Source organism: Paraphaeosphaeria sporulosa (assembly GCF_001642045.1).
Source record: "Paraphaeosphaeria sporulosa strain AP3s5-JAC2a unplaced genomic scaffold CC84scaffold_1, whole genome shotgun sequence".
Lineage (NCBI taxonomy): Eukaryota > Fungi > Ascomycota > Dothideomycetes > Pleosporales > Didymosphaeriaceae > Paraphaeosphaeria > Paraphaeosphaeria sporulosa.
The window spans coordinates 4,717,896-4,740,339 of record NW_017253360.1 but is presented as its reverse complement, the minus strand read 5'-3'; the positions used below and the strand labels follow the sequence as shown (position 1 = coordinate 4,740,339).

General features: G+C 55.0%; 9 protein-coding genes across 9 annotated transcripts; 3 read left to right on the top strand and 6 right to left on the bottom strand.

Annotated features, from left to right (window-relative positions):
- Window positions 1-165: 165 nt before the first annotated feature.
- CC84DRAFT_1160170 (uncharacterized protein) lies at window positions 166-3,646 on the top strand. Its single transcript, XM_018177426.1, has 4 exons — window positions 166-781; window positions 828-1,796; window positions 1,868-2,394; window positions 2,467-3,646. The coding sequence occupies exons 1-4, from the start codon at window positions 382-384 to the stop codon at window positions 3,475-3,477; spliced, it is 2,907 nt and encodes a 968-aa protein (XP_018043289.1). The 5' UTR covers window positions 166-381; the 3' UTR covers window positions 3,478-3,646.
- Window positions 3,647-4,174: 528 nt separating this feature from the next.
- Window positions 4,175-6,127, bottom strand: CC84DRAFT_1227658 (FAD/NAD(P)-binding domain-containing protein; the record flags this gene model as incomplete). The annotated part of the gene is made up of 4 exons (XM_018183620.1): window positions 4,175-5,352; window positions 5,402-5,533; window positions 5,585-5,852; window positions 5,913-6,127. The coding sequence occupies 4 exons, from the start codon at window positions 6,125-6,127 to the stop codon at window positions 4,540-4,542; spliced, it is 1,428 nt and encodes a 475-aa protein (XP_018043288.1). The 3' UTR covers window positions 4,175-4,539.
- Window positions 6,128-6,586: 459 nt separating this feature from the next.
- Window positions 6,587-7,389, bottom strand: CC84DRAFT_165842 (uncharacterized protein). Its single transcript, XM_018185441.1, has one exon. It carries the CDS (start codon window positions 7,173-7,175, stop codon window positions 6,738-6,740), a length of 438 nt encoding a protein of 145 aa, XP_018043287.1. The 5' UTR covers window positions 7,176-7,389; the 3' UTR covers window positions 6,587-6,737.
- A 9-nt stretch (window positions 7,390-7,398) lies between these two features.
- CC84DRAFT_1160166 (uncharacterized protein) lies at window positions 7,399-9,269 on the bottom strand. The gene is made up of 4 exons (XM_018177425.1): window positions 8,686-9,269; window positions 8,532-8,639; window positions 8,302-8,483; window positions 7,399-8,255 (listed from the first exon to the last, which is right to left on the bottom strand). The coding sequence occupies exons 1-4, from the start codon at window positions 8,884-8,886 to the stop codon at window positions 7,646-7,648; spliced, it is 1,101 nt and encodes a 366-aa protein (XP_018043286.1). The 5' UTR covers window positions 8,887-9,269; the 3' UTR covers window positions 7,399-7,645.
- A 43-nt stretch (window positions 9,270-9,312) lies between these two features.
- Window positions 9,313-10,418, bottom strand: CC84DRAFT_1171566 (uncharacterized protein; the record flags this gene model as incomplete). Its single annotated transcript, XM_018179917.1, has 2 exons — window positions 9,313-9,984; window positions 10,338-10,418. The coding sequence occupies 2 exons, from the start codon at window positions 10,416-10,418 to the stop codon at window positions 9,313-9,315; spliced, it is 753 nt and encodes a 250-aa protein (XP_018043285.1).
- Window positions 10,419-12,169: 1,751 nt separating this feature from the next.
- CC84DRAFT_1136070 (Na+/solute symporter) lies at window positions 12,170-14,404 on the top strand (the record flags this gene model as incomplete). The annotated part of the gene is made up of 5 exons (XM_018176085.1): window positions 12,170-12,412; window positions 12,459-12,483; window positions 12,534-12,800; window positions 12,848-13,610; window positions 13,667-14,404. The coding sequence occupies 5 exons, from the start codon at window positions 12,170-12,172 to the stop codon at window positions 14,397-14,399; spliced, it is 2,031 nt and encodes a 676-aa protein (XP_018043284.1). The 3' UTR covers window positions 14,400-14,404.
- Window positions 14,405-15,577: 1,173 nt separating this feature from the next.
- CC84DRAFT_1227646 (uncharacterized protein) lies at window positions 15,578-17,982 on the bottom strand (the record flags this gene model as incomplete). Its single annotated transcript, XM_018183619.1, has 3 exons — window positions 15,578-16,368; window positions 16,437-16,819; window positions 16,910-17,982. The coding sequence occupies 3 exons, from the start codon at window positions 17,980-17,982 to the stop codon at window positions 15,581-15,583; spliced, it is 2,244 nt and encodes a 747-aa protein (XP_018043283.1).
- A 265-nt stretch (window positions 17,983-18,247) lies between these two features.
- CC84DRAFT_165786 (uncharacterized protein) lies at window positions 18,248-19,814 on the bottom strand. The gene is made up of 2 exons (XM_018185440.1): window positions 19,153-19,814; window positions 18,248-19,107 (listed from the first exon to the last, which is right to left on the bottom strand). The coding sequence occupies exons 1-2, from the start codon at window positions 19,651-19,653 to the stop codon at window positions 18,514-18,516; spliced, it is 1,095 nt and encodes a 364-aa protein (XP_018043282.1). The 5' UTR covers window positions 19,654-19,814; the 3' UTR covers window positions 18,248-18,513.
- On the top strand, window positions 19,793-22,056 carry CC84DRAFT_1160165 (MFS monocarboxylic acid transporter). Its single transcript, XM_018177424.1, has one exon. The coding sequence runs from the start codon at window positions 19,977-19,979 to the stop codon at window positions 21,771-21,773; it is 1,797 nt and encodes a 598-aa protein (XP_018043281.1). The 5' UTR covers window positions 19,793-19,976; the 3' UTR covers window positions 21,774-22,056.
- Window positions 22,057-22,444: the final 388 nt, after the last annotated feature.

Here is a 22,444-nt window from a genome sequence, read left to right as displayed (position 1 = left end):
AAGGTTGCCAAGACCGTTTCGTTGATATTCACAGCCACCGCATCTACTACATTGAATCAGCGTTCCTGCCGCATATGTTCGATTCTTCTACGACAGTGGAGACTGCGTGAGGCCGCCCGCCAAGACCCACCGAGGTTGTTGCCTGATTGTATATGCACTTACTTCTGGACAAACGCACCCCTCTCCATCTCCCCTATCCACTCCTGGACGGTTCACAGCTTATGAGTCATTCCCGTTTACACTTCCGCTGCATCCCTCCCAACTCGGCCACGAGTTCACATTATAAAAAGCTTAGGGAACTCCGTTACAGCGCCCCACATTGATCTACCTGATCAATATTCAGGTTCTTTCTATCATCGACTATCCTCTACCATCAGCACCATGGCGTCTTCCGGCAGCGTGTTCTCTAAGACATTGCAGGACATTACCACAACAAAATTAGAAGAGCTCGCTGGGCAGCGCGCTGCTTTCGAGAAGCAATACAAGGAGCTGTTGGACAAAGCGTCTAAGGTGACAGATCAATTGGAGTGGCTCTATATCCTCGCTGATGGCATCAAATCATGCCTTACTGTTGCCACCGAGCCATCGAAAGATGGAAAAAGCGGCCGTGTTGTACTAGGTTCGACCGGCAACAGCCGCCTTGAAACAGACCTGAAAAACCTTGATCGCTTCCTGGAACAAGCCCGATACGATCCGTCAGTCTCGCCCAAGGTTCTCAAAAACTGGGAAAACATGCTTCTCCAATATCTCTCCATCCAATCGAACAAATATCAGTACGCAGGTAAGGGTTTATCACAGAACCTTGACACAAGTCTTACATGATATAGATCTGTATGGACGACTTGTCACCGAGTGGCTCTCTTCGGAGAAGTCCGCTCTGTCAGAGGGTGATACTGAGTCAGGGGAGGACTTCGAAGAGCTACCTGGAACGAAGAAACTTGAAGCCAGGGCTAAGTGGGAACAGGCGGTCTTCGAACCTGCCGATGTTGATGAGCAAGAGCTCAAAGCCTATCTTGAACGCCTCTTCTCGATCAGCGAAGAATCAGATTCTGATGTAGGCGCTGGCTTAGAGGAGCTGCGTCGGAAGGTTGCTGCTTTTGAGAGCGGCCTCAGCAGCTCCCAGCAATTCAATGTCCACACTCTGCGATGGGTCATACAGAGTCTGCAGTCTTCCGACCTTCTCTCGAACGAAAAGCGCGAGGTCCTCAAAGACTTTCTTGGCAACGATGTCATCCTCGGTGAGATTGCAGATGTGCTCAATATGCGCATGGCTGTCCTGGGTCGCTGGTCGTGGGGCGATCACGTCCCGCTTGAAGAACGACGAAATGTCAATGGTGGCTACAGCATCCAAATGCACGAGGATCTTTTACAAGCCATCTTCTTGCACTACATTGGCGTGAAGTGGTCTGTGTTCTTCAAGAATGCGTTCAAGGGCTTCCGCCTGGAGGCTTGGAGGTCGAACGAGATCGCTGTCCCGAACGCAGATCGTTACCGTCGAGAGCATTACCTTGGAAAGGACGGCGTTGAGACCTACTCCAGTCTCCAGAAAAAGCGGGCAAGCGGTCATAGAAAGACCTATTTTGCCCACCAGCTGCTTGACTATGAGCAACAACGCGTTGAGACTGAAGAGGGAGAGGAAGAAGCTGAATTCAGAAGCTACGTTCAGCAGCCGATGGCGCAAACTACTACTCGCATGAAACAAACCGCCCGCAAGTCTACCGGCGGTAAGGCACCGCGGAAGCAGTTAGCTTCGAAGGCTGCGAGGAAGTCAGCCCCGTCTGCTTCTTTTCCTGTTGGTAAGTGACGCAGCTTTAGAACCCTTCTTCTTTACTTGAATTAACACTTGAATTAACACGGGTGTGTCCAGCTGATGACGAGGAAGTTGATGACGACGAAGAGGAAGACGACGAGGATGAGGACAACTATCGATCGAAGAACCCAATGGAAGCGAAGCAACAGCTTCTCCATATTGTCGCTACCGAGATTGTCCTGAATACTCGTCTGCACGGGGAACTTACCTGTTTTCGTTCGAACTTCGAATCCTGGAACCCTCTTCTGCCGCACGAGACTATCCTTGCTGTCTTCGAATTCTTCGGAGTCGGTGCTAAATGGCGTACATTCTTCAAGACGTTTCTACAAGCTCCACTGAAATTCACTGACGATAAGTCTTCGTCGCCGCGACTCCGTCGCCGTGGCACTCCCGGGTCGCACGCACTGAGCGATGTATTCGGCGAAGTCGTCCTTGCTTGCCTTGACTTTTCCGTAAACCAGGCGACCCATGGCGAGATGATGTACCGCCTCTATGACGACATCTGGTTCTGGTCCAAGGATTACGAGAAGTGTGTAAAAGCATGGGACTGTGTACAGGAATTCGCCACTGCCATGACTGTTGAGGTATGTACCTTCAGTAAAAAATGAATGACATAGGGCGACACATCTTTCACGTCTGGTTGCTGAATCTTTCAGATTGACGACGTGAAGACTGGCCATGTGCGCATCTTCCATGACAAAGCCAAGCACAATTCCGACGATGTGGATATGGACGGACGTCTCCCGGCGGGAGAAATCCGCTGGGGCTTTCTGTACCTTGACGGATTCACCGGGCGCTTCGAGATCGACGACAAGATGGTCGACGGTCATATCGAAGAACTCCGCGCGCAGCTCCAAGGTAAGTCGAAGAGCGTCATCGATTGGATCCAAGCGTGGAATACATATGCCGCTACATTCTTCAGCTCCAACTTTGGAAAGCCAGCAAACTGCTTCGGCCGCGAGCACGTGGATAGAATGCTGGCGACCCACCGCCGTATTCAAGAAAAGATCTTCGATGGCGGCAATGTGGTCCACTTTCTGAAGAAGACCATAGAAGAGCGATTCCATGTCAAGGACATTCCCGATGGCTTCCTTTTCTTCCCAGTGGAGCTCGGAGGACTCGACCTCAAGTCCCCCTTCGTCGGCCTGCTTCAAATCCGCGAATCGGTCAAGGAGGATCCACATTACCTCGTAGACGAGTTCTTGAAGAAAGAAGTCAAGGACTACAAAGAAGCCAAGATTGCGTTCGATCGCGGCGATGTTAGAACAAATCGTTACACCGGAGCGGATCCTGAGTGGAAGCCGGCCAAGGATGCAGACATATTCTTCCCTATTGAGGAATACGTGCGGTATCGCGAGCAGTATGCGCCCACCGGAAGGGCGAGCATCGTACGTACGTACTGCAGTCTGATGAGGCGCCCCGAGGAAGAGTCGATCGACGTCAGCACGCAAATACAGCAGGCTACGCAGGCGTTGAACGGACAAAGCAACTTGAAGGGCATCACAGGCTACTGGCACGGTATGGAGCCGTATTGGAAGTGGGTTGCGCAGATGTACGGCCCAGAGATGTGTGAGCGGTTTGGGGGGTTGAATGTGGTGGATCCGGGGCTGCTGCCTATTGGCATGGTGAGTATGTTCCGCGAGAAGAGGATTAAGTGGCAAGGCTAGAGTGTTTGTCGTGTATGGAGAGTGGGGATTTTTGATGGCCAGATATGGGTCGAACCATACCTCGAGTTGCATGGTTGGAAGTGCTGCGTTTTGACAGCGTCGCCCCTGTTACGCAAATCAAGCTTTACGGTACCAATGCTACTTGCGACCAGTCTTGCATTCTCCTGTCTGCATGCTGCACTTCATTATACTGAGAACAATTTGTTTGTGCCATAGTTAGACTGTACCACCGTACAAAACCCCAGGGTACCACACTAGGTCATCGACCCAACGCTGTACCTCCTCATCCAACTTCCCAACTCCATTCGCGCCGCACACTCTACTTGCAGTTGCAACACTCCAATGCGCCCCACGTTCGTACTATATTACTACCCCTGCCCATATGTCCTCGGTGCTCACCGCATCTGTGGCGTAGCGGTGGCGGCGGGCTTGACTGTGGCTGTGGATGTTCTACTCGCCCTCAGTGCCAGCGCACCGCGATCGCGGGCGAGCCGAAGCAGGGCTTCCCTGCTCCCAGATGGGCGTGTAGAAATGGCGTCATTGAAACTCTCCAGCTTGGAATGTGTGTTTGCCACAGGAACAATGCATCGGCGCGGGGAAACCGAGACAGATCATCCCTCTGCTCGTGCGCGGCGCGGTTGTCGGGGTTGGAGTGAGTGGAGTGGGCCTGAGGTACACATCCTCATCAGTAGACAAATCTCGCAAGCTTTAGATTCATCGACGTCTACTCATCTCGAGCTATCTACACTATGTACTATGTATACTACAAGCCATTATCATTAAACATCATAGCCGTATACCAACCCAGCCCATGCTAGTCGTAACGGACGTGATCATGACACGAAACCCACCCACGCACATCGAAGGCAGGTATCATCTATCTATACAAAAAAAGTCATCAGCGCAATGCACGAGGAAAAGGAAATTCGTGAACCGCGCTCATCCCAACTTCGCTTCCTCCACATGTGGTGCCCAGGGTATTCAGCTGCGAAAAAAAGCAATCCAGAGACCCGTCCCAAGTTTTTGTTTGCATCGCGTTTGTATAAAGCAAAGCGACGCGCGCTAGTAGTACGTGTCGACGACGTCCTGGCCTGCGCGAATAGCCCATTCGACAATCTCCATACCACCAAGCCCGCTGGCCCAGAAGCTCTTGTTGCACCCCTGCAGCCGATTAAGGTACCCATATGCACCGTTGCGCAATGCCTCGCTGCCGAAGTGCGGGAAGTAGTCCCATTTCTTGAATGCCTTGATTTCGTCGGAGTCAACAGGCTCCGATTGCGCTGTCATGTTCCTCGGGTCTTTGTTGATCTTGGAGAGAGTAGTCTGCAAGATTTCGCGAGCAGTAGATTCCGACTCGTAGACGTTGTCTTTGCCCCACGACCAGGATGTCGAGACGTTCGAGGCAGCGCTGAGACGGAGCACGGCGACCGGCTCCATATCGTTAGGTGGAGGAACACTCGAGTTGGAGCTGTTGGCGATGTATGAGACGCCGAAAGGAAGCTCAAACTCTACTGCGGAAGAGTAGTAGTTGTGGGTGACAACTTCTGAGAATACATCATGTTCCTCTTCAGTCAAGTCTAAGCCCACTCTTTCTAGGTTTGCAATGGACGGCGGGAACGCGAAGATCAGCGAGTCGCATTCCTGTTTGCCCCATCGATAGAAGTTGCTGTAAGGCTTGGGCGCTGTGTACTTGATGACCGGGTTCTTCCCGGATCGATCAATGCAGCGGACCTCGTGCGAAAGGTTTATCTTCGCCTTGCAGCCCTTCTTCTTCAACCACTCAACCCAGATCTTGTGAAAATCGGTGTAGTATACATTGTGCTGACCGAGGAAGCCGGTAAGGATGTCGGGGGTAAAGTACTGGAGGATGTACAACTGCTGAAATTAGTGGCCATTCCCAATGCCCGAGTCTCGATATGCTTACTGCCGGAACAACTCGAATATCCCCATATCCGTAGAGTGCGATGGGATTAACGAGTAGTTGCGGAAGAACAGTGAAATTGTTCGTTTTGAACCATTGTTCACCAGACACGGTTAGGCTGTCAGGAACACCTTTCTGTTCGAGGATTAGCTCTCCGCATGCCCATGCCGTCACTCTGTTGCCTACCTTGTAATTTGTTGCGCTGATGGGCGCAAAGTCTCGGTTCCAAAGCTGGATGTATCGCGGCACTTCGGCAGCTACACGTTGTAAAGCTTGTGTGGACAACGCGGGCACAGCTTCAATTGCGCCCGTGGTAATGTTGAAGCGGAACTGTTCTCGTGCGCCTGCGAGCGCGAATTCTTCGATAGAAACGCCGGACTCGTTAATGACTTTCAGGGTCTCGGGGTAGCTCGTGTTCGAGAAGAAAGCTGCGCCAAGCGGGTGGAAGATTCCTCTGAAAGGGTGGTCAGCCGCGGTTACGGCGCTTCGCTTCAACGTCGTGTGTAACACTCACTCATCGTCGTAGTACGATTGGCACTTGCCACCGACAGCAGCTTGTTTTTCAAACACTATCGACTCAATGCCTTTGGCGTCCAGTCTTGCAGCTGCCGTCAAGCCAGCCGGTCCTCCGCCGATAATGCAGACAGGTGCTTTTGGTGGTCGCGTCGGCAACGCTGATGCGGTCAGACACAAATATGTGAGTACGGGTAGCGCAAGAGAGCACTTCATGGAGTACTGCATCTTGAAAATGTTCAAATGGGGAGCGACAGTGACGCAGCGACGTACCTGGAGCTTATACTGCAGCTGCATGCATGGTCCACGACCCTGCGTATATGCTTTCGAGGACGTATTGACCTTCGGCTGCACGGTGCGCTGGCACTGATTCAATTGAGGAGCGCTAAGGGACAGGTTCGATCCCGCCTCTACGCCATTCCTCGGATTACGAGGCTCGACTGGGCAACCACTGGGCGGAAAAGTTACCGTCTGCGAAAACTGGGACGGCGGCCCCTCGCGCACGGAAGCTTTGGGCTTCGACATGACGTTCCATGGTCCGGGAGCTGCAGCAAAAGCGTTAGAATCAATTTAGAATCAACAATGCCCCTGCTCTTAGTGGTATCCAGGGAAACGATGCTTTTGCACAACGAATTCGTCGTCTGTTGATTCTTTTGCTCGAGGACTGAGGGCTCGTATTGCGGAACATTGCTGCCGACTGTCAAGCGAGGCGATCGATACCGAGATGCGGTGTACAGCTGTACAACAGATGTCATGATGCATAACGAGAGGCTGCTTGTGCATACAAATGCAAGCGCCGATTGCCTGGTGCCGAGGCGCGCCAGCTTCAGCCCTGGGACAGCGCGCCGTTTCGGGTTCCACCCTCTCCAGATGCTCGGGTGGTTCCTGACCCCTTCAAATGAGTCGCATGCCCTTCAGAGCGCGAGCTTTGGAAACCCCTCGTGCGCTTTGCATGACATGCGCGAAATGAATGTGTTGAGCTGTCTGGAGCATGTTCCGCCAGTTGGCGCCGCTCCAGCTGAGCCACAGAGGCGCCTGGTGCGCCAACGCAGCCGAATGCCAGCTCACCAAACACTCTGGCCTTGATCTTTACGACCCAAATTGCGACCGAAGGAGATGTGAGGCGATAAGACGAAAGAAAGATGATGTGGTGATGTAATGACATCATAAGCACAGACGTTGACAATGACGAGCTGAACAGCGAGAGCGAAAAAGCGAAGGCGGTCGCACCATCAGGAACGGCGAGGAGACAGCTGGCCAACATGGCGCTCGAGCGCAGCGACTGACTCTGTGCGAAGTGGCCTGAAGGTGGCTGCCGTCATCATAGAGTGCGATGGTCGCCGAGCAGAAGTTGGCGTCGGTGGGTAGAAACGGGGACGAACAGACTCACCGTGCTTGGGCTGTGCTTGCTCAGTGACGCGCTGCGATGCGGAAGGCAACGTGAGGCGCGAACATCAAACACGAACCATGAGCGAAACAAGAGTGAGTCGACATGATTTGAATTGATTTACTTCGCCAAACACCTTCGCTAACACCGTATGAGGGGATATCGTGACCGCAAAACCAAAGTTTCCTCCCAAATGACCGACCAGCGTGACTGACTTTTCACGAAGAGGCGAAGAGGTAAAGGGACCCAGTGAGTGGGAGTGATCCGGGCGAGATCTACTATTTACAGTCGGCGCAGCATAGGCGCAAATTAGTAAGAGAGGAAAAACAGAAGGAGCGAGCGAACGATCATAACATGTACGTCTTCTGTTGCTCTATGTCGTAGTCGAAGCGACTCTTGTCCGTCGCACCGCTCATCGGTCGAAAGCCATGGCTGATTTGCACGTGTGCGGTAGCAGTGTCGGGTCTCGAATCGGTCTGGGTCAGCTTGCGCGTGTCCATCTCGACTTGGTCGAGCACCGGCGTCACCTTCTCCTTCCTGCGGCTGTGAGTCGAGCCATTTGCGTATTTCGAGCCTGTAGCGCGGGCTCTCGAAGGGAATAGCAGGGGCTTGAGTGCTGGAATACATCCGCACACAACGCCGACGTTTGTCTCGATGGCAGTCCACAGCCAGATCTCGTATCCGTACCATGTCGCATCGTATGTCTCGTACAGGACGTAGTGAACCCAGTAGGCGCGGAAGCTGCCCGCCACGACGATGACGCCCCCGACGGAGAAGAGGACAACAAGACCGATGCGCTGTATCATGGGGAGCGACAGGCTGAATAGGGTCGGGATAGGAAGGGCGTATATCATGAAGTCTGTCACGACGTTGACCACGGTCTGGGTGACCAGGGGTGGGCCTTCGGGGATGCAGTCACCATCACCAGCGAGCAGATTCCAGTAGCTGGAAATCGGTCTGGGGTTGTTAGATGTGTCAACGTTGTAAGACGAGTGACACTCACATGCACTGCAACCAGAGGGCGATGAGGAAGGTCAAGAAGGCTGCCACCACGATGCCCAAAGTGACCCACACAAGCTTGCGGAACGTCGACTTGTTTGGTGCAACACGGAAATACGAGACTAGAATGGACATCTTGACGAAGCTCGAAGCGAGAACGAAGAGGGTTTGACCGGCCATCGACGCCTATGCGGTGTTAGAAGGTGGAATGTAGAGGGAGCAGTAAAGGCGTACCTTTCGACCATTCTGCAACAACGGAATGGCGGCATCCCAAACATGAAGGTTCCATCCGTACATCTGGACGGCCATGATGACCAGTGCCGTTGTAAGACATGAGAATATCTACCCTCCTTAGCGAATGTCATGCGTGCCTCGGTGTTACACCTACCATAGCAGCCACCATCAGGTAGTCGTCCCACCAACTCTTGTGAAGCCATCCGATCCGAATCCAGAGCCGCAGGATAACGCAGATGAGAGCGATGGGGACCAGGGTCAACTCAACAATCAGGAGCCCGGGTCCTCGGACGACGGGGTTGACATAGTTCGGCTTGGGCCAGTGTGCGCGGACCTCTGCTGGTGGAAACCTCATGGTGAATGGTGTATCGTCGGAGGACTGTGGTGTGCTCCGACGATGTATGCAGGTTAAGGATCAATGTTGACTTCAAAGACCCTGAGATCGCGATGGTGGTCTTTGTTGGATGTACAAAGTTGAGAGCCTGGACGGAGCGTCACCACACTTCTGGAGCACAGGACAAGTAGGATTGATATATGCTCCTGTACAGACGGCACAGTCCATGCTCAGCTTGCCGGGCCAGGCCCCATCTCCACAATGGCGAAGTCGGTAGCCAGGTACTTGCAGGATGCTCATGTTTCTGGCCCAGAGTGGAACAGGCTCAAGACACTACACGGTAGTATACCGCGGGCACTGGATGACATGCCGCAAGCCGAGGGCAGGGGTCCATGTACTTTGACCTCTCAGTCAGCGTGGACGAGGCGTGACTTGAGACCACCAATATCAGGCACTTTGCTCAGTGGCCATAAACGGTGGGTCTGGTCGCATCCAGGTACAGGCAACTTGTTGCTGCAGCATCCCAGTGGTCAGCTTCGCAGGGACACTTCGGGAAGCGCGGGCCAATGAGATGCGGGAGGCAAGGATGGCTGAGGCGCGGCGCTTCCAGCCGCATAGTCGGCCACCTTGCTGCGCCATGTGATTTGGAGGCGGTTGTGATGAGCCAGTATCGCCTACTACGGGACTTGAGTCGAGAATCTGTTGAATGCCCCGCCGTGCGATGATGGCATGACTACTTTGGATGAAAGACCCAGACGCCATTGTGTTGCGCCCTCTCGCTTGTTCCCATCCCGGCCAAGCGCGACGGGTGATCGGCCAATCATTCACCCTCTGTTCCAGGACATCCACGACACCTTTCACCCACCACAGCAAATCAATTCTCCGTACTCCTAGCAGCTGTGACGACGCCGTCGGACCGGGCGAGGGAAGAGGGGCCGCGCTTCGAAGCCGCCTCCCTTCCTCGTGGGCCGCACGCGATCCGGCCGTCTGTGGACCCTCAGCAATTTTGGTCCCAGGATGCTTCCCCGTACCCGGCTCTGCTTTCCCTGTAGCTGTACCATCAGCATTCGTATTCCCCTGGACGACAGTGGATGAGATCGCAATTATGGCCTTTTCGAGCTATCCACTGCTCCGAGGCAGCAATGCTGTCTGCTCTTGCTACCCCCCAGAGCATGACGCTCAATGTCAACGCTCAGTGCTATTGGGTAGCATTCCATTTCGCGACCCTAACGTCGATTGGCTGATGCTGTTATTTCAGTGTAAAGCCTGGCTCGGAATTTCTCGCAGGCGGCTATTGGTGCATTCACTGGACGCGATAATCAATCTGCATCGTAGAGCTCGGCCCCTGGCCCGGCTCGAATAGCCTCGTATGTGGCTGCATTCCATCTGGCCTGTCCTCAGACCTGGAGAAATTTTCCGCCTGCACTAGACAGCTGACTTCCGCTACACCTGCGGGCAAGGCATGCGCTTACTTGCCCAATGCGGCGGGCCCTCCGACCGTCTTGAACAAGCAGGACGCCGTTCAGGTACACGCTTACGTTTCGACAAATCATGGCTCTCACCCACCTTCAAACTCAATGCGACCCCTCTCTTGCGTAGATAAGTGTTACTTCCCAAGGTACGCCTGCAAACGCGTAGTATACTTGCACTCTCAACAAACACGGCAGAGCAACACCGCTCTCTTTAACTGATGTGATGCGAATCCCATCAAATTACTAGGCGTCAGGCAGCGAACGGTCCGCAAGGCAACCGGAGTGCTTCCGTGTGATCAGTGTCGTTCAAGGTTAACACCTCGGATATGGCTTCCAATTCCCTTCCTCGTTTGATCGACACTATAGGGAACATCATCTCGTTCCGCTTTCCGTTCTTCGTTTGGGGTCACATTCGTGTTGATATCCTGTCGGGCCTGTCATATACTAGAAGGCACAGCTTGGAGGGACGCGTGGAAAGCAGGCACATTTGCCTCAGAACGGGCTGGTAATGTTGGTAACATTCACGTCCTCGAGTAAATTTGGGCGTTTATATGGCGACGCCCGAGGAAAAGGCAAGACGCACGTTCGGAAACGGCACCCATGGAAGTGCAAGCTTTGAGTACGCTCAACTCCGGAAGTCCCACAGACCAACAAGTACGGTACTAATGCAGAAGTCTGAGTACACCGGACCCATGGACTGCCTTCCCCGGGGTAATATGTAGTCAAACTTTTGGCCTGACGTTGTACCTGACTAACTCGATGTCAACGCTTTGTGTTTCATCAGACTCCCACACTCGACCGTCTTCGATGAATGCCTGTGCGCTAATTGGACACAGCGCAAGTGACAGGGCTTCTTCCTGTCCCGTTCAACAGGCCATCCTCGATAGAACATCGAAACCGGTCTATACCATACATTCAACTCCTCGAGCATCCTAACACCGCCATGCCACTTTAAGAAAAATTCGTACCCGACGTCATATCGAAAATACTGTCAATAATGTCTCTCAAATCTTTCGATCTGCCCCCGTCAGCGCTATTATTGGTGTTCCTGACCATACCTTTGCATATACATAAACTCCTAGCATACACACGACACAACATGTCTTCACTTGAGGTTTAGTCCATTCCATAGTAGCCTAGCACTCAGAACCAGATATGAGCGCCCTTGTACCACGCGTCGTCGGTGATGATGGGTCTTTCAAAATTGTACGAGATTTATCCTGAATGAGTAGGTTTCATAGTAAAACGTGGGAGACTTGACGATAGTTTAACGATAGCTATCTACGGACACTATCTCTCGTTCCCTGTGAGCGCGATGAGCCATACGACCCAACGTCGAGAACGAGCATCTCCGTGGACTGTGGCAACATCCTAAACACCAGCGCTGTACTCCGACTAGTGTCTCATGTTCCTACCCCAATTTTCGGAGAGGAGTCAATCACAGGTTTCTGCGATCCTTATCTCCAGGTTCAGGAAGTTCTCATCGCCTATCAGACAACGCGATCTGCAAACACTAAACCACACTGGGTAAGACGCTCTTCCCCATCTCCAGCCTTGCATGCGGAGATAATCGAGCTGCAGCGCACCTTATCACGACTCCAACTTGGAGACGTCATCTGCGGCTACTCCAACGGTTCCCGCGATGTGACAGTGGCAGTCTGTATCGGCATATCAAGCTTTGCCAAACGGTACACCACACGTATTCCACCCGCTACTAGTCTACTCATAGTTGAATGACTATCACAACCGGGGTTGTGATAAGGAATGTGTGTATAAGAGATGAAGACCCCACATGCAAGATTGGCAAACTCGTACTTGCCCGAGAAGCAGACATGGCGGATTCAGCAGCTGCAATTCTACCCGTCGGCGCTGGCTACGGCGTCGTCGTGGGCATTGGGTTCTTCTTTGCTTTCTTGATGATGGGAATCTCGTGGATACAGAATCGTTACACACCGTATTCGACGAAACAATCGGAGGAGTTCAACACAGCATCGCGTTCAGTGAAGCCAGGTCTCATAGCGTCTGGTATCGTCTCAGCATGGACGTGGGCTGCGACGCTTCTGCAGTCAAGCACCGTTAGTTGATCACTTTAAATCTACCGACGAGTCTAATTTTTGATAGGTCGCGTATACATATGGTGTCGCCGGTACTACAATTCTGATCATAGAGAAATTGACGTGAATTAACTTTTTCTAGGGCCCTTCTGGTACGCAGCTGGTGCCACGGTTCAGATCCTGTTGTTCTCCATCTTGGCGTGTAAAGTCAAACAGAACGCTCCACGATGCCACACCTATCTCGAGATTATCAACGCACGATATGGTCGCGTAGCACACTTGGTCTTCATGGTCTTCGCCTTCATCACGAACATTCTAGTCGGCAGTCAATTGCTTTTGGGGGGAAGTGCAGTAGTCACAGCATTGACAGGCATGAATGTTTACGCAGCCATCTTTCTAATCCCAGTTGGTACGTTACATTTCTCCAGCCATTCGAAAATCCGCTTATCCACCCAGGCGTTTGCGCCTACGTTATATTGGGCGGCCTCCGTGCAACGTTCCTTTGCGACTACTCCCACACGCTCATCCTCATGATCATCATCCTTTACTTTATGTTCGATGCATACGCCACAAACTCGCTCATAGGGTCGCCCTCCGCAATGTACGACCTGCTACGGAAAGCCGCCGTGCAAAGACCCATCGACGGCAACCAAGACGGCTCGTACGTGACGCTCAAGTCGAATTTCGGACTCATCTTCGGAGTCATCCAGCTCTGCTCCGGCTCCGGAACAGTCTTCCTCGACCAGGCGTACTGGCAGCGCGCCATCGCCTCGCAGCCTTCGACCGCTGTCAAGGCATACATTCTCGGCGGCATCGCGTGGTTCGCGATACCCTTCGGGTTCTCGACGACACTGGGACTCGCTGCAGCAGCGCTGACGGACAATCCCGCCTTCCCTACGTACCCCAATGTACCCAGTGCGCACGAGATCTCATCGGGTCTTGCGGCACCATATGCGGCGATTGCACTGCTTGGGAAGAGCGGTGCTGCTGCGCTTCTGGTAGTGCTGTTCATGGCAGTCACCTCATGCGCTTCAGCAGAGCTCATCGCTGTGTCGAGTCTACTGACATTTGACGTGTACAAGGCGTATATCCAGCCCAACGCAACGCCCCAGCAACTTATCTTCGTATCGCACATCATGATTTGCGTATTCGGTGTGATCATGGCTGTTTTCGCGTGCATTTGGAACGTAGCTAGCATCGACCTGGGGTGGCTATTCCTGTAAGTGATTCTCATCGCACTAGGTGCATTGCATCGCATATTGATATATTCCCCAGTGTCATGGGGATCCTGATCGGCGGCGCCGTCTTCCCCACAGCTTTCGCCATTGTCTGGAAGAAGCAAACCCGCCTGGGTGCCATATCTGGCTGCATTGTTGGTCTCGCAGCCGGCCTCATCGCATGGTTCACCACAGCCTATCAGTACTACGGCGAGATCACTGTCGCCTCGACAGGAACAGAATATGCCACGCTAGCAGGGTGCCTCGCCAGCATTATGACAGGCCTTATTGTAACTGTCGCCATCACGTACATCAAGCCCGACAATTTCGACTGGGAAATCACGCGCGCCATCAACGCCGTACCGACAATTCAGGGCGTGGGACAAGAGGTCCATGATTCACCGCGCTGCACGACAGACGGAGAGAAGCCCAGCCAGACATCACCGAACTGCAAATCCTCTACACCCTCCCTGCCCAACGAGCTCGAAACCGAGACCGCTGTGCCAATGTCAAGTCCTCAGGAAGACTCTCCATCCTCATTGCGCAGCGCTTTCAAGCTCGCCTGCATCTCCTCCTTCCTGCTGACCTTCGTCCTGGACTTTCTCCTTCCGATGCCCATGTTCTTCAGCCATTACATCTTCAGCAAAGGATTTTTCACTGCGTGGGTGATAATCAGCTTCATTTGGGTGTTTGTGAGCAGTGCGATTAGTTGCTTCCTGCCGCTCTGGGAGACGCGGACGTTCTGGGGAAAGTTGTGGAGGGACGTGAGGAGTGGGCAGAGGAGTGGTTGATTTAGAGCAGTCAGAGTGAGGTCAGAGAATAGGACATGGGACGATTGTACATGCGGCAGCGCCACCTTTCAAGAAAGTGATTTTCAATCAATCGATCTTCACACATCTTTACTTGAACATGGGCGTACGATGGTCAGACCCGATCCTCTCTTATCCGGTTCCCGATTATTGACACCCACCGTTATACAGCCGTGCTGAATTCTCTGTCCGAAGAAGCTGAGTCTAACTAGCTTACTAGGTATACCATTCCGATTTTCGAGATTGATCGCTTTCCGAAAGGATGGCGTGGAATATAATGCTTAAATGCTACCCTGTAGTATAAAATGCCCCTTACATGTATACACTTTTCAAAAATCCCCACCACACGTTCTTTCCCACACAACGCAGATCTGTAATTATCACACCGCCTTTCCTCCATCCTCCACGCGTCCACACGGTACCTTTTTCATGCTCTGTCAGAGATACAGCTTTAGGCTGGCCGCAGAAAGGACACTGAAGTCACCTCACAAGGGACCCACGCGTGCACCTGTAAGACAGCGCCTCAGTCCTTTTCTAGACCAGCCTTGACCCGTTCTCTTCGACTGTCAGAGTCTAAGGAACATACGCGCCCCCCACGCAGCCATGTGACTTTCTTCCTCTGACAACTAATACGCCAGCCTTAACTTCCAAGGTAGGAGCGAACTCACCGCTGACCACCAGGAACCGACCCTCCCTCCACAGCGCCACTATAGGTACCGTGAGCGCCACACATCCACGGAAGCTCCTCTCCTCCCCTCGTCGTTCGCCGTTCGCCCGCAGTGCCCAGCTGTCAACGGCTCAGACACTCTCACATGCTCCAGAGGATGCAAGGCAGAACGCGTGTGAGAGGCGGAATGCCGCAGCGCTGGAAAACGCGCAGCATGCCGCTCCGCACGTTGTGTCACGTCGCCTCGCCTCTTCGCTTCTATCTGCATACAAATCCAGCAATCATGTACTTCTCAGATACACACAGACAGAGCCAGTTCATGGGGGCGCGTAGTCAATCGGTCACGACGCCCACACCCCGCCCTTCCACCGTCGCAAACCGGGCGCGTACTCGACGCTGGAGAGAAGCAGCAGGAGACTTGCCATACTCACTTTTATTTTATTTTTACATGGATTATGCAGAGGCAAGAACGCTGTACGGATGGTGAAATGCCGGCCTACTTGCCCAACAACCCCTTCTTGCTCACACTCGCTACGCTGTCTTTTGTCTCCTCCCTTAGCACGCCCATTTCCATCTCCTCGCCACTCCGCACAGCATGATACCCGCCATTCCCACCCCCACCTGCATACCCCGCATACCCCGTGTGCGCCCCAAACCCAGGCTCTGCACCCCTGGCCCTCAAACTCATCCCCGTGAGATTGAACAGTTCCCCCCTTCCTCCAGCCAACGTCGGCACATCGTCCTCCTTTCCCCGCCACGGCCCAACTCCAACCCCCTCCGCCGCCATGCGCTGCAGCTGGAACGCACCACTCTCCACCCACTCAAGCCTCTTGTACGCGCCCAGTCCCGCCCGGCGCTGCCAGTACGCTGCCAGTTGTGGTAGGATGGTGTTTACGAGCATGATCAGCAGACCGATGCCGATGAGGAGGAAGAGCCCCAGCACGGTGAACGATGTATGGGCCTTTGAACGCATCTTGATACTGTCGCAAAGACGGAGCATCTCTGCGTCTTGCGGCCGTACAATGTACCGCAGGATAGTGGCGTTCTCGTTCTGGTCAGCGGTGTTGGAATTCCCAATGTCAAAGTCAGGCGGCTGTGCGAAGGCGGGGCCGGCGCGCTGCAGCGCGGCGAGGCTGACGTTGAAGAAGTTTGTCACTTCAGACTGCCAGTGGTTTGGTGGGAGCGCGGCAGAAAGGCCGAACTGCGTCCCGCCGTCCCAGAGGTAGTCGTTTGCGATGAGGTTCTCGCGGCCGATGAAGATGAGTTGGAAGTTGAGCTGTGTGACTGCATTTCGTTTCGTTAGTTCAGGGACAGCTAGGAGTAGGGCTATAGTGGTGAAGGGTGGGACGTACACCAGATCATTTTCCACATGAGCTGGAAGACTGCTCTTTGCGTTGGGTGGAGGTCTTTCAGGTCTTCGTCTTCGTGGGGGATGCCGTACACGCCTGTGTAGGGCGAACAGTAGGATCGGTCGGCGGTGCAGAGCTGGTAGCGCTGGCGGCAGCCTAGGAAGGATCTTGGGTGCGTTGCGGTCCAGCCCTTGGTTTTGTAGGCGTTGTTCGTGCCATTGCCGTAGTTGGTTGCGGTGAACCAAGGGTCTTGGATTGCTTCGGGGTAGGTGATCCGAGAAATAAGTCCCATCAGAGTAACGTCAGCGTCTTGTATGTCAAGTTCGGGAACGGGGTTGAAGATCGGCGCGTACGAGCCGTTGTATTTCACAAAGGATGTTGCAGACCTGGAATCGTCAGAGGAGCCTCACGATTAAGGCGATGCTGGAGCATATCGCGTTGCGCGGGCAATACAGCACGTTGAAGCATATACTCACTTTATGTCGTACGAAGAGTCGCCATACTTGAGCGCGTTACTCGTTATGCAAAAGAGGAAGGGCGTCTGTTTCGTTTCGTCTGTTCCGACCTTGTAGCATATGCGCTTCTCACTTCTGGGAACGCCGTCATTCCACCCCCCGTCCATACTGATGTTCATGTGCAGCTCATCCGCATCGCCCCATTGTGTGGCATACGGCTGCGCGTCGACAGGTACACAAGTCCAGGTCTGACGCAAGGTGACAGCGCTTTCCGGCAAGGTATTGATGCCCAAGTCGGTATCGGACCGCAGGCCATCCATGTCCGCCGTCATTGCTGTTCCGTTGCAGACCTTCTCGCTGAACGGACATGGCTCTGAGAGACTGACATTGTAAGGCAAAGTCGGCTGCGTGTAGATTTCGCAGGCGTTGGAAGAATTGTCGCTGGTCTGCGCATAGCATGATCGTGCATAGCCGGCGCTACGGCGATACCCGTACCTCGCCATGACTACCAGAGCGCTGAAGGTATTGAACTTCGTCGTATCCTTGAGCTCTTCCATGAGGCGTTCTGACTGGTTCTGGGCAACTTCCTCCATCCAACCGCAGGTTCCCTTGACCGCCAGAACAGCATCGCTCCCAGCAATGAACCTCGAAGAGAGACCACCGAGAGCACCAATACCAGCAGCGTGCACCATCGCAAGCAAAATCAGCCAGGACGTGCGGCCAAAGGCGTTGATTCTTGAACCCTGATGGACGGCGCCCACTCTGAAGAGCTTCCAACCCAGGCTGGCTTCGGTGTCTGTGTTGCGCAGAGCGACCTGGATCTGGTGGTATGTATCATCTTGAGGCTCAGAGGAAGCGTTTGACTGGTGTATGGCGAAGCAGATGATGCCCCAGAGATAACTGCCAGCGAGCCTAATGAACAGCGCAAGGAAGGCAGTCAGGATTATACCCCATTGCGTGGGCAATGTCAAGGTAGATTGAGTGGCACGATTGTTATCTACGCGGATCAGTGCAAGTGCGGGGCGTGACTGGATAGACTGACCAAGATTGACCCAGAATCCGCAGTGTATCCTCTCGCAGCTCTCCCACCACATAGCGCAAGCTCAGATAGAAGCCTCGATGGAGAGATGTGTCGTGGAAGAAAAAGAAAAAGAAAAAGAGGGCATCAGTTTAGATGAAAGTGCGTCATCACAAAAGCGCACAGGGAGAAGAAAGTCAAGGCTGCACTGCGAAGGATGGTCAAACGTGGATGAGCTCGTGAATTTGTGGTCGTTGCATTAAAATGGCGACTAGACTATGAACGGCAGGAAATTTGCGAGTCTCGTCCTGCCGCATCCTTTGATAGGTAGGGTTGCGGCCCCCACGGCTCGAACAAAAGGCTGAGCAGGGCTGACTTCTATTTCGGCACCAGCCAAGCAAGCCAAAGGTTGTGGTGGAGGAGCCAACACTCGCCATGGGTCTAGAGAGCGCCCTGTGCGGCCGACGTCGGGGCGATGTTATCGGCTGCAAGGCCGTCAATCGCTCTCGATTCACCATGTAGTTGCGATCGGCTTCACCCTGCGACGACATCTGATGCATCAAAATCTGCGGGGCGTAAGAAGACTAAGCAGGCGATTGTCGCCCCTTCACCCGAGTTCGATGGCCTGCAATGCGCTGATGACTTCTTCTGCAACTCCTCCCTCTTCGACCACCATCTTCACGACCTGAGAGATTAGTCCTCTCTTCATGCCACCTCTCGGAGGGGTCCAGACGCCAGAGTTTGCGAGGAGCTCGCGCTGTGTCAAGGCTTCGGCACTTGATGCTGGGACGGTTCCACCGGTGGCGGAGTTCATCGAGTTTGGTACGCCTGGAGGAGTGAGGTGGGATGGAGGGTCGATGGTGCGGACCGAGACAATCCGTGCGCGCGTAGATGACGCAGTGGCATTCGCGCATGCAATTGCGAGCACGGCATCAGCGACGGCCAGTTCCTCCATGCACGGGTCGAAGATGATGTTGGGACCGACGGCCATGGCTAGCACAATGACTGGAGGCTTGTCGTCGGGTGCATTTGCTTTGCTCTTGGGATAGAGGAAGACGGCGGCATCCCAGTCGTCGTCGAACAGCGGGTCCTCGTCCTGCTCCGACTTCAAGGCGGGCAGGCGCGCGGTGAGCAGGGCGAGGTGGGTGGTCATGGACAGGAGAGCGAGCGGGTAGGACAGGGGCGGCGAGAGGAGGAGAATCTGGAAAGGTCAGCGCAGATGCGGCACGGGGAAAGAGCGGCGCACGTCGATGTACAGCTTCCAGTGGAAGCGGCTGTTGATGTACAGCCTGTCCTTGAGCCCGCCGCTGGCGAGCAAGCTCTCGGTGAGCATCGAGGCGAGGAACACGGGCAGCGCGTCGTCGTCGCGGAAGCCTGGAATCTCGACGCTCATCTCTATCCACGCGTCTTGTCCCCTGCCCGTGGCGGCGGCGTCGTCGTCGTCGTCGGCGTCGCGCATCTCGGCATCCCCCGCCAGCCCGCTGCCCCGCGCCTCGAGGGACGGCCGCCACTGGGACCTTTCGACCTCTGCCTTGACGCCCACAAGCGCCTCGGTGCCGTCGTCGAGGGCAATGCGGGCGCTTCCGTTTGCGCCGGGCAGCACATCGCACTCTGCGCGCATGGAGCGGAAGTCGTTGGGGCGCTTGGTGTGGTCGAAGCGGAGGGGCGGGTCCTGGCAGAGGGTCGCGCGCAGGAACGACAGCTCGGCGGGCGAGAGATGGACCTGCTGGGGCTGCGGGGGCGCCATGGTTGCGTGGGCGGCGGGCGCTGGTGGTGCTGGCTGCAGCTGTACATATTTTCGAGGGCCGCCGACACGCCGCGCTCGGGCCCCGCTGCGGTTGCGAGTCGCGCGTCATGCCTGCGCTGGCAATGCCACCGCTCCTTTGGCTGCGGGAGCTACACTAGCAGCGAGCCTCGCCGTCATCGTGAGCGGCGCTCTCGTGGTCGTGCATCCTCTGCCTCACCACCTTTGCTGCCGGCCCGAGGCCATGCCGTTGCAGCAGTAAGCCCAGCGCCCACGCGACCCGTCACACGCGCACGCCGCACCGCCGCGGCTGCCCATCCCGTCCAATGCGGAACCACCACGGCAATGGCATCGACAAGCTCGACTACCACTCGCCCCGGCCGCTCCTGCAGGCCGACAACGACTCCAACCCCAGCCGCCGGTCGCACAACACGAGCTCCGCCGGCAGCTTCTTCGAGCAGGTGGCAGAAGGCCTCATGGAGCGCGACCGCGCCCGCATCCAGCGCGAAGCCGTGCGATGGCTGAGCTTCGTCTGGGCCCTCGTCAACTGCCTCTGCGCCGGCAGCATCACCGCCTACTCGCTGTACGGCCACCTGTTCCAGGCGCAGCTCCACTACACCCAGGTCCAGGTCAACATCGTCAGCATCACCGCCGAGCTGGCCATGTACCTGCCCGTGCCTGCCTTTGGCTACCTGTGCGATCGCGTAGGCCCGGCCACGCCCTCGGCCCTGTCCGGCGTCTTGTTCGGCCTGGGATACCTGCTGGCCGCCTTTGCCTTTGCCAGCGGGCCGCCGCCTTCTGCGGGCGGCCACGGCTGGCCCTTCGGAGCCATGGTGCTGTCCTTTGTCGCCATCGGCATGGGCACGAGCTGCATGTACCTGTCGGCCGTCACCACATGCGCCAAGAACTTTGGCCGCGGAAAGTGGAAGGGCATCGCACTGGCTGCCCCCATTGCTGCCTTTGGCCTGAGCGGATTCTGGCAGAGCCAGGTCGGCAGCAGGCTGCTCTACGTTGTGAACCCAGACGGGTCCAGGGGAGATGTCAACGTCTACAAGTTCTTCTTGTTCCTGGGCATCACGCTGTGTGTCGTTGGCCTCGTCGGCTTCTTCGCGCTGCACATTGTGGACGAGGAGGACATGATCGACGAAGCAGTGGAAGAGCTCGAGCGATCGGGCTTGCTAGCCCACGACGAGTTCTTCACCCAGGCCGCCAGTGCCCACGGCTACGGTACCATGGAACCTCGCGATCTCTCAGATTCTACCTTCGACTTCCTCCAGTCCGAAGCTGAGCGTCTGAAGGCCCAGGTAGAAGAAGAAGCACGCAAGAAGACCTGGCTGCTCAATGAAGAAACCAAGCGCTACGTCTCGGATCCTACCATGTGGTGGCTCGCAACCGGCTTCTTCCTCGTCACCGGCCCCGGCGAAGCCTTCATCAACAACCTGGGCACCATCATCGGCACCCTGTCTCCTCCTCACACCCAGGCAACCACCTCTCCCGCCACTCACGTCTCCATCGTCGCCATTACCTCCACCGTCGCCCGCCTCGTCACCGGCACCCTCTCCGACATCCTCGCTCCCAGCGCCGTTATCCACCAGCACCGCCGAGGCCCCGACTCAGTCGCAAATTCTGTCTCCTCGCTCCTCCCGCGCGACTCCAAGAAATTCTCCGTCTCCCGCATCACATTCCTGCTCACCTTCGCCTTCATCCTCTCCCTCGGCCAGTTACTCCTTGCCTCTGGCTGGGTGCAAAACCACACCTCGCGCTTCGCTGCCGTCTCCGCGCTCATCGGCGCAGGCTACGGTGCCGTCTTCAGTCTCACTCCCATCGTCGTTTCCGTTGTCTGGGGCGTCGAGAACTTCGGCACGAACTGGGGCATCCTGGCGATGACGCCTGCCGCAGGCGCGACCGTGTGGAGCGCCATCTACGCGACCGTGTACCAGCGCGGTGCTGATGGCGGGGAGCCTGGCTTGCAGCGCGAGGCGGACGACGTGCTGTGTTACGGCAAAGGATGCTACGCTGTGACATTTTGGGCGATGGCGGCAAGCGTGTGGGTCGCTATGGGATTGTGGCTCTGGGCGTGGAGGGGACCTGGCGGGTGGAAAAAGAGGGCGATTGCTGTCTGAGCTGTTTGCATGGCTGCATATACGTACGGGACGCCGGATTGTACAGTGGATGGATGTGCTGGATGTGTGTTTGGATCTCATCACGACTATGCGTTACGACAGCACGCGTGTGCATTTTTGCGGGTTTTATTTTGTCGACTACACGGCTTCAGGGCCTGCAAGAAGGGAGTTGAACATGGGCGTCGACGGAATACTGTATACTGCATATTACCATCTTTCCTACATTACATACCAGATTCGAATTAACTGCATTTGCATCAAGATAGCCGAGAACAGAAGCAACATGTCATTAAATCAACAGAAGATGTCACTCGTTTGTCGAAGTAGCAGCCAAGTAAAGTTGGCAGGTGGGGGCAGGGTTTGGCAGACGGACACTGCAATCAGATTTTCGACACAACACTGGTCCTGGGCCAGCATTCCTACTATAGCTACCCCAAAACCTGACTTCAAGTACACTCCGCTCCCTTCGAACGACTTCATCAGACTCCTGCACATCCTGCCCGTCGTTGACAAGACAGCGCAGCTAGGCTTGGAGTGATTAAGGGTGATCCTATTTGGTTGACTTTCCGTAGCCTATTGTCGTTACCATGGATCCGACGAGTGTGGGTCTTTTAGGAGATGGCTGCATCGAAAACCCTGCTCGTTCGCTGCGGGCATCTGCAGTTGGAGTG